A 10,165-nucleotide genomic window follows, 5' to 3' on the forward strand; every position below is an offset into this window, starting at 1 on the left:
GAGATCATCAGGACCAGCTGATTTAAATACATCCAGTCCCTCCAGAAGTTCCCTGACTAGATCCTCTCTGACCCTAGGCCTAGGTGCACCTCCCCTGGGGCCTGAGGGGGCCCGGTGGGGGAGCTGTTCCAGTCGCTGCTCAGGAAAATGGAGGCAAAGAAGTCGTTAAATAGGTTAGCTTTGTCATCTGGTGTAACAAGCAGATTTCCTAGCGTGTCCTGCAGGGGCTCCACGTTACCCAGTACTTTCTTTTTGCCCCCTATGTATTTAAAAAAGGACTTCCTCTTGTCCTTGATCTGGGTAGCTAGTCCCAGTTCCATCTCCGCCTTGGCCTTCCTGACCGCCCCCCTGCAGCCCTGAGCAATTGCAGTATCATCCCTGATGATGGCCCCTCCCTTTCATTGGGTGTACACTTCCCTTTTAGCTAGGAGACATTCCCGGATGCTTTTGGTGAGTCATGGGGGCTTTTGCGCCCTCCTGCCCCCTTTGATCCATGTTGGGATTATCTCCCTTTGGGCTTGGAGCATCATCTCCTTAAGGAGCGACCACTCTTCTTGGACACCTGGCTCCCCTCCCCTCCAGGACCTCAGTGCCTCCCCAGCTATTCTCCTTAGCTCATTGAAGTCCACCCTCCTGAAGCCTAGGGCTGCTGCCTTGCTGCAGGCCTTTGGCACTTTGCACTGGATGGTGCCAGCATGGATTGGTGGCATGGAGCCGCTTCCCTCCACTGTGAAGTCTTCTGCTCTGCAGCATCTGCACCCTTACTGCAGGGCAGTTAAGTATCTGTGGCCAAGGTGAGTGCAGGCAGCTGGCTGCTGATGGGCAAGGGAGCTGAGCAGCAGAGACTTCCAACCCGTAGCCATGGCCAGCAAAAGGCTGCCAACCCCTAATCTAAAGTGGTTGGTATCCTTTCTTATGGCAATAAGGACATTACAAAACTCTATTCCGTGTGCAAGTCAAACTATATATTTGCAAAAAAAAATCTTTATTTGCAAGCTTTCGGGGGGACACATCTTTCCTCAGGCATAGGAGAATGAAAGATTTTAAAATTTCTCCTAGGTGGAAATGAGAATTCATATTTCACAGGAGAGCTGAAGATGTTATAAGATCTCCTGGTTGGAATAGTTCATACCTACTGTGTGCAAACACTGTTTTACAAAAGATATAACAATATCCATGCTTTCATCCATTTCCATTTTGTCTATTTTCTGCCCCAACAAAATAAAGCTAAAAACCTCCCCTTAAATAGTATTTTCAGTGTTACTTTCCTTTATCATTGTAAATGACTCATGTCAAATCTTAGTACTGCTAGTTTCATACTTAAATTGGGGAAAAGGGAAAAACTACTTGATTATTGTTAAAGGTTATATTCACATATCTTATGTCAGAGGTTCTCATGCCTTTTCGTTTACGTGCAATACATTCTGGTAGCAAAACTGTCTCATGGACTTATTTCACCTTTACCTTAATTATCACAACAAAACATTTAATAGATAACCAAAGCAATTACTAACATAGAAAATGTATATTCTGGTAGAAATCTATGTATTTATTTACTTGCTGCTTTGAATTGCATTTAGAAGCTGGAAGCAAAACAGAGAACAAACACTACGGCCAAGACCAGTCAGTTCTGTAGAGCTGTGTCTAAGCCAGAGGTCAGTAATCTCCAGTGTGCAAGCTGGATCTGACCCACAAAGAGGTCTGAGCCAGCATGAAGGATTGGTGGCATGGAGCCGCTTCCCTCCACTGTGCAGCCTGCTGCTCTGCAGCATCTGTGCCCATACTGCAGGGCGGTTGGGTATCTGTAGCCAAGGCGAGTGCAGGCAGCTGGCTGCTGATGGGCAAGGGAGCTGAGGGACAGAGACTTCCAACCCGTAGCCATGGCCAGCAAAAGGCTGCCAACCCCTAATCTAAGTGGTTGGTATCCTTTCTTGTGGCAATATGGGGGACATTACAAAACTCTATTCTGTGTGCAAGTCAAAATAACAAGTAACCATTCCAGAAACGATGTTCTAACCAATCTAATACAGAAAATTAATCAAACTTAGTGTGATGCCGCTTACAATGAAGTGTGAGTAGAGAACAAAATCTCTAATAGTAGATATGATTTAATGTAACTGCCTGTTGTCTTTACTGCCTTTCATAAAAAAGACTAACACTTTTTCTTCTAGAACAGGGCTGTCCAACTGGCAGCCTCAAGCTGTGTGGCCCCAAAGGGTTAGAGTGCAGCCCACAGGCTCCCACCTGTCCACTTCCCCCTGCTTCTACTCTAGTGGCTGGGAGAGGGCTGGAGAGTCCAAGCAGCTCAGGAGCCCAGCTGCCCCCACTGCAGGGAGGTGGTGCACGCAGTTGGGAGAGGGAGTGCTGTGTGTACAGAGGGGGGAGCTGGGCTGCCTGTGCTGTACAGTAGAGGAGAGTTGGGTGGAGTGCCTGCCTGCCTGTGTGGCATAAAGACCCCAGGTGTGCAGCCCTTGTAGAATGCAGCCCCTGACTACCCAGAACTCAGAAAGCCCTCTTTTAGAACAGTGGTAGCCAACCTACAGCATGGGTGCCCCAAATGACACATGTGGCCTTTATGTGTGTGGCACATGGCAGATTGGAGGGAGGACTGGCAACACAGTGGCAGACAGGGTAGGAATCAGAAAGCAAAGCAGCAAGTTGGACAGGTAGCACAGAGAAGGAAGAGGAAGGAACAATAGATCAGGGAGGGAGTATAGGGCTAGGAACAGAAAACAGAATAACAACTTGAGGAGAAAGGGATCATACTGGCACTTGGGGAGGCTGCAGGGCTAATTTGACACACGCGTGCCAAAAAGGTGGCTTTGGTGTTTCAAAAGAAGGCATGCAATGTATTTTTCCATCAGAAAAAAGCCATATCCCGAAGGGCTAATTAATGGTATGAAACTGGCAAGAAAAAGCTGCAATGTCCTCACTAGAAAAAGCATAAAGGGAAAAAAACTATTATTAAAATACTCCAGTTTAAATATCTGCATAGAGTTGCATTTATTACCTCTTTTTGATTCACCACTTCGCTATAATCTGACAGTATTATCAGGATCTTCCAGTTTTACAGGCTGGACTCATAAACACACATTAATGGAACAGTGCTACATATACTCCATGCTGAAGAAATGTGCAGGTTGCAGAAGAATGTTGTACAATGGAAAGAGGTCCATTTTTGGTATGGAATGAAAAGCAGGAAGGAGGAAGAAAGAAAAATAAGGTAGATCTCATTCCCGTGAACCAAAGAGACTGGAACTGAATGTACTTTGTTTTTGACTGATCTCAGGATTCTAAGGACCACCGCATAGTTCTGAGGATTAAAGGAGATACAAGAAAGAACTTCTAATCTTCAAAGACCCTTCCTTTTCTTCATACAGAATGATATGACATGTTTCTGAGAAGAAATTACACAGATAGCTATGATGAACAGCACTTTATTTAAGCTGAAATGTTTATTTAATAGAGAAATGTATATCATTCAGATTTACATATACAAACACCCCCTACACAATCTTACCATATGATCCATGTGCTGAGATTTACCACAATGCAATGAGGCTCTGTGCGTGATGTCTGAAAGTGTTTCAGAGAATGCTGGTCTTCTGAGTTTTGACTGCAGCCCTGAAAATGGGAACATGAAAAAAATATTATATCTCATTTATAAACTTGTTTTTCAAGAAAAGTACAGCTATTTCTTCAAAGCAAAGTTCTTTTGAATTCACTGACTGGCATCTGCATAGGAAAAGAGTTTGCACTAAAGATCAAATCCATAACGGGACACAAAGGCTTGACAAAGCTCAGCAGTGTCATGCTAAACTTTTAGGCACCTAGGGAGAAGTAGTTAGCTATATTAGTCTGAAGTCAGGTAGAAGGCAGAGTAGCATCTTAGACTAATGAATTCAGAGAGGCATAAGCTTGTATAAGGAATAGCTTACAGATACTATGATGAAGAAAGAACCTGACAAAGTAAGCTGTCACTTATGAAAACTTATGCCTCGCTAAATTAGTCTGTAACAGTGGTGCTTAAACTTTTTGCCTGGAAGGCCGGAGGGGCAGTGCCCAGTCCATCTAGGGGCTGGATATGACTGGTGGTCCTGAGGGGAGCACAAAGAGGCCCCATCCTGTGTGCAGAGGGAGCTGGGGGGCAGCCCAGCCCAGATCCAGTCACATGGTGGGAAGAAACGCAACCCAGCTCTGATCCAGTGAGAGGAAGGGAGCATGGCCTGGCTCCTATCTGCCATTCAGGGCTTGGAAATTTGGCAGTGGGTGAGAGTGGTGGCATTATTTGCCACTGCTTTCCTGGTGTCAAATTTCCCAATCCCGTGAGGCAGATGCCATGACTCCACAAGCTACATTTAGCCCGGGAGCTGGAGGTTGACCATCCCTAGTCTACAAGATGCCGCTCTGCCCTGCCTTCTATTAGGCACTAGTTTCTGGAGTGGAAGTCACAAACCCACATTAAGTGTCCAAATTTTCTACCAATGCATGGAGACCCAGGTACTACAATGCTTGGGGGGAAAAAATTAAAAACAGCCAACACACCTAGCCTAGTGAGCAGGAAACTCCAAAAAATGGGTTGATCAGAAATCCCACCTGCCGTGGACTTGGGGGCCTACCTAAAGCTCTGAACATGAAACTAGAATGCATGACCTGGAACCCCATTTTAGTCATAGGAACCTAAATTATGTCTTTATGTATACACAACTAGATCACACTTTTCTTTCAAAGCATGGCTGCCAACAAGGAGGAGGAAAAGTCCAATCTATTCATTAGAGTGCTTGCCTAGAAAGTTGGAGACCTAGATTCTATGTACTCCTCAGCCTAATCAGATTCAAAGAAAGCTACCAACTTCTAGGAGAGCGCTAGAGATCTGGATGAGATGCTGGCATTTCCCTCAGCATCCTCCTGTTGAAGTTGTGAAACTGGATAGAAGGAATGCAAATACAAATGGGAGAGAAAGACAGTGTGCATGCAAGAGAGCATAAAAGCAAGAGTAAGAGCATGTGCAAGAAGGAGCATGACTCTCTACGCCTGCGCACAGTACCCTGAAAAGAGAGTCATGGGTTCCAATCCTTGCTTCCAGGTCTGGAGCATCAGTGATCTTGAATCCATCACTGAATAAAATAGTAAACACTGTTAGGAACAAGACCCAGGACAGAGTTCTCCCCTGTCACCGTGGGCTGCCATCATCACTAGCCTAGAGTCATGCTCCTTCTTGCTGGCTTCTGTTCTGGCCCCATGAATCTTAAATTCTAATTTAGAATTAGGAGGGCTGTAGACTGTCTCCACTCACCCTAATCCATTTCCTAGTGGTTAGGGCAATATCCTGAAAGGTGAGAGCTGTATGTTTGAACCCCGTCAAGCTAAGGAGGGCTTTGAAAGTGGGTCTCCATCTTCCAGGGAAATGTTCTAGCCATTAAGTTACCACATAAAATATGGATACTACAATCACTGGCCATATTTTTTAATGAAACAGTTCTGGCTGCTGTGTTTTGTGATAAACTCAATGCTGTTGTAATGTATTAAACATACTCCAAACACACCTACTTGACCTGCCCCCTTAGTGACTTAGTCCCAGTGATGCCCACTCCATGAATCCCAAACAGAGTTTGGTGCAAGATAGATACCTAGATGGCCTGCTCACCTAAGTTTCTGGATGCATGCAGTAGAATAAGTTTAGGTATTCAAGTAACTCTACTGACCAAAATGGAGGCCTACAGACTCTCTGGTGTCTACACAGGTAGATGTGGGGTTTGCAGCTATCACTCAGAATTAGGGGCCCATATTCTATATTATTATTATTTAGGTTCACATCCTGCCCTAACCAGAAAGGCTCAAAGTAGCCTATATTCTTTCAACTGCCATATTTACTCAAATACAAGACAAGGTTTTTCCCCACAATCAGCAATGGGGGAAAATGTCCCTTGTCTTACATTCACATAAAAGAAAACCACATTAATGATACTGTCTATCTTTAAACTGCTGCTAAAAGCAGCTTGTGCTCAGCAACAGAAAGCAACCATGAAGTTGATTAAATACAGCTAACACTGACCATGACTATACTGTACAAGCTGATGGGAACCTACCATAAGGGTAAGTTAGTACAACTGATCTGAATAAAATATATGCTAGTGCCCATTAAGTGCAGGTCCCATCAGCGTCAGCTCTTGTTCAAGTCATGGTGAGCTGTAACATTGAATACCAACTTCCTCTACTCCCATAGCTGAGCTGTGCCTTTCATTTCCATTTCCAATAATTCCTGTTTCTTCACCAGCCTTAAATGTCTAGCATATGTCACCAAACAGGGTCCCAAACCATTCACCCAGATCCATCTGTCGTCCCTTCTCTAAGACTGTGGCATATGATTAGTATGGCCTGGCCCTCCATGAGGTGGATCCAGATCAGGTGGCTTTGCACCTTATTTACATATACATTTTTGGAGGATCCCAGGACTCATGACAAGAACACCCAATTCTAGTCATGAGAGGGGAGCACATGGATCCTTTATGGGGGGTATCTTTAGTATAATCACACATACTGAGCACTGCTGAACTGTGGAGTCACCATGGTTTGAAATGCTGTTGACTATGCTGGGGCCCAGCACAATGAACTATATGGTAAAACATGAGCCTTTTGGCTTTGGATTAATATCATGCTATCATCCATTGTTTGTTCTATATATAATTAGGTACCAAAGGCTATTTAAAAGTGTGTTTATGGAGTAACTGTGGTAAAACTTGCCAGTTTCAAAAAAGGTCAACTGTATCAATTCTGGATGAACTAAGTATATGGATACTAGATGCAAATTATTACAACTACGTTTATTTCAAGGTTAGTTTTTCCAAATTTGCTCCATGCGTCCATGTGCTCAGTACTAGATCTCACAGTAAGGAGGGGGAGGTAGGGGCTGCAGGGGGAACAAGTTGATGGGGCAGAGGGTAAAGGGCTACCTGACCTCCCAGATTTTTCCTGCTGTGGGAAAGGACAAATTTGAGACAAACCTCCAATAATGAAATGTTATACCTTGAAAATTATATCAAATTTATATATTTAACATATACGGAATCTAATTACTGGGGGGTTGGTTTATAATCAGGGTCATCATATATTTGAGTAAATAGAGTATTATAATCTTCACTAATATTCAAAACAGAAGGCAAGTCCAGAAAGAACTATGATGCTCAAGTAGAAAGTATAAAAATCTTAAAATATAGTTGGCGTTTCTTCATTACACTAGCCAAATATAAGCACAAAGCATTAAAAGCTGATTTTGTGAATATTTTCTAAAAGACTGCCTAAACACACTTCTGAATTGGTACGTTTCAGATGTTGAAACAATTAATTCGTTACTGGGAAGCAAATATGCTGATGTATGATGCTTCAATTATCAGGTTAAACAGTTGTGTTGTATCATGTCCAACACAGTGCTAACTCAGACATTAACTTTTCTCCTTTACTTGGACCTGAGTGGAACTCACAGGCATAGAGGTCTGCACTAGCACATCCTGATGCAGAATCAAAGTCTTAATGTATCAAAAGAGACTTATACAATAGATAGGAGAGTGAACCAGTAATCTTTCTGTGCCCTCTTGTCAGATGAGAAGAGCAAGATAGAAGAAAGAAATAGCTGTGGAGTACATGCAGACAAAGGTAGAACCCTGAGGCTGTTGAAATCAATGGAGTTGTTGCATTAATTTCCCTGGATCAGGATTTCACCCTGGGCCTAGAATACGCCCTTAACTTCTTTCGGACCAGGATGTGGGCATTTGTTGTACTTGGCACCAAAACAGTAATGGAATCGAGTCACTCCCCATTTCTCTTTACATTCTGACATCTTTTTCTTCTTAACTGAAGAAGGATTAAATTTCAACATAATTTGTGAAAAGATTTTCTTGTAAAACTTTCCCTAAAATAATAATTATTTTTGTACATTTTTACTCCAAAAATCTCAAAAAAACAACTTTGCCTCTGTCACCTTTCAGTCAAAGTAAGGAAGCATGCTGAGAAAAAACAACATAGGAACACTACATTAATTAAAAACTATAACCTAGGGTGAGGGTATATGAACTATGCTTAGTAAATAATGTTTTACATGTATTTTTTCTTCTTAAAGTCAGAAAGAAAACTTTACCTTAAATATCCATAACTGAGAACAGTTATTTAGGGTTTTTATGACCAAATAGTATACTTATAAGAAGAGATGAATGCCTTTTTTTATATATATATATATTTAAACAGTTGAATTGTCTATTGAGCAAAAAGGAAATACCTAATTACAAAGGAACCTGTTACATACTGCACTGTGAGCTGCTCAAATGCTGACTGGTGTTAGCACTAGCTGAAGTTTGAAGCAGTTGCACCTTAAGGTTAAAAACCTTCTCTGACTGCCTCCCACTGCCTCCTGCAAGACCGTTTCAGGCTGGACATAAGGAAGAATTTCTTTACTGTCCGAGCCCCCAAGGTCTGGAACAGTCTGCCAGCGGAGATGGTTCAAGCACCTACATTGAACACCTTCAAGAGTAAATTGGATGCTTATCTTGCTGGGATCCTATGACCCCAGCTGACTTCCTGCCCTTTGGGCAGGGGGCTGGACTCGATGATCTCCCGAGGTCCCTTCCAGCCCTAATGTCTATGAAAAAAAAAATATACGGCTGTGACTTGCCACTAGAGGGCTGGTGGCCAGGGGCCCGATGAATAGCACAGCTGTGAATTGCCACTACAGGACTGGTGACCCAGGACAGGCTTCTATCCCTTTTCTAGGTGGGGGTGTGTGAGAGGTGGGTTGGAGGGGTCAGAAACATGAACCTGAGAGGTGGAGAGTTAATAGAATGGGGTGGGTAATGAAATGGGAGGTGGAAAGGAAATGGGGGTAGGGGAAGGGAGGTAAAATGCAAGAAATCAGCCACTGAAGGTCACAATAAAAAGAAGTAAAAAAAGAATTTAAAAAGAAAGAGTAAGTAAATTAAAGAAGGTCTCATGTTTTAATACAGTGGGATTTGTAATTGGGGTAAGGGGATGCTGGTTGTGCTTCCTGGGGTGGCTTGGAGGCGGGGACGGTGAAGGGAGGCATATTTTGGGGAGCTACTGCCTCTGTCCCAGAAAGAAAGCCTCAACTCATGGCAACCCAATATTGCCTCCTCCCTTGTTCCCCACCCCCACCTCTCAGAGACCTCCACTCCTAGATCTGTCTGTTTCTTGCAACCTGGATAGCTGCCATGTGCTCTGCACAGTGTTGCACTCCTGGGGGTGGGAAGGTCACACCCCTGGGGGAGGGAGGAGAGGTTGTGTTAGTGCCAGAACCACACCCCTAGGCCATAGAGTTCATGAAATCATAGAAAATTAGGGTTGGAAGGGACCTCAGGAAATCATCTAGTCCAACCCTCTGCTCAAGGCAGGACCGGCCCCAACTAGACAATCTCAGCCAAGGCTTTGTCTAGCCAGGCTTTGAAAACCTCCAAGGATGGAGCTTCCACCACCTCTCTGGGTAACCTGTTCCAGTGTTTTACTACTCTCCTAGTGAGAAACTTCTTCCTGATACCTAACCTAAACTTCCCTTGCTGTATCTTGAGACTGTTGTTCCTTGTTCAGTCATCGGCCAAGACTGAGAACAGTTTAATTCCATCTTCTTTTGAGCCTTCACATAGTTGAAGGCTGCTATTAAATCCCACCTCAGTCTTCTTACCCCACAGCTGATGACACCGAGCTGTAGGGTAAAGTGAATACACCGGCAGGCAGGGACCGCATCCAAGCAGACCTGGATAGGTTGGAGAAGTGGGCAGATCTGAACAGGATGCGGTTCAACACAGATAAGTGCAGGGTGCTGCACCTGGGGAGAGGGAACCAGCATTATGGTGATAGGTTAGGGGCTGCCCCTCTCAGCAGCACAGAGGCAGAGAGGGATATTGGAGGCAGGATTGACTCCAGGATTAATATGAGTCACCAATGCAACGAAGCAATAGGCAGAGCCTACCGCACCCTGTCCTGCATCAACAGGGGCATCACTAACAGGTCCACAGAGGTCTTGCTCCCCCTCTATGCGGCGCTGGTCAGGCCGCAGCTGGAGTACTCTGTCCAGTTCTAGGCGCTGCACTTCAAGAGGGACGTGAAGAACCTGGAGAGGGTCCAGAGGAGGGCCACTCGTACGGTTTCATAGTTTCATAGT

The 10,165-nt window shown here is 44.2% G+C and overlaps 1 protein-coding gene across 7 annotated transcripts in view; it reads right to left on the reverse strand.

The window, feature by feature from the left end:
- Nucleotides 1–10,165, reverse strand: part of USP45 (ubiquitin specific peptidase 45) — a 113,942-nt gene that overhangs the window by 98,342 nt on the left and 5,435 nt on the right. For all 7 annotated transcript variants that reach the window (XM_019537794.1, XM_019537796.1, XM_019537795.1 and 4 more), the window contains exon 3: nt 3,521–3,624. In XM_019537794.1, the coding sequence (XP_019393339.1) occupies nt 3,521–3,624 (104 nt within the window). The remainder of the gene's footprint in view (nt 1–3,520; nt 3,625–10,165) is intronic.

Source organism: Crocodylus porosus, unplaced genomic scaffold (genome assembly GCF_001723895.1).
Source record: "Crocodylus porosus isolate Cpor-Errol unplaced genomic scaffold, CroPor_comp1, whole genome shotgun sequence".
Classification (NCBI taxonomy): Eukaryota; Metazoa; Chordata; order Crocodylia; family Crocodylidae; genus Crocodylus; species Crocodylus porosus.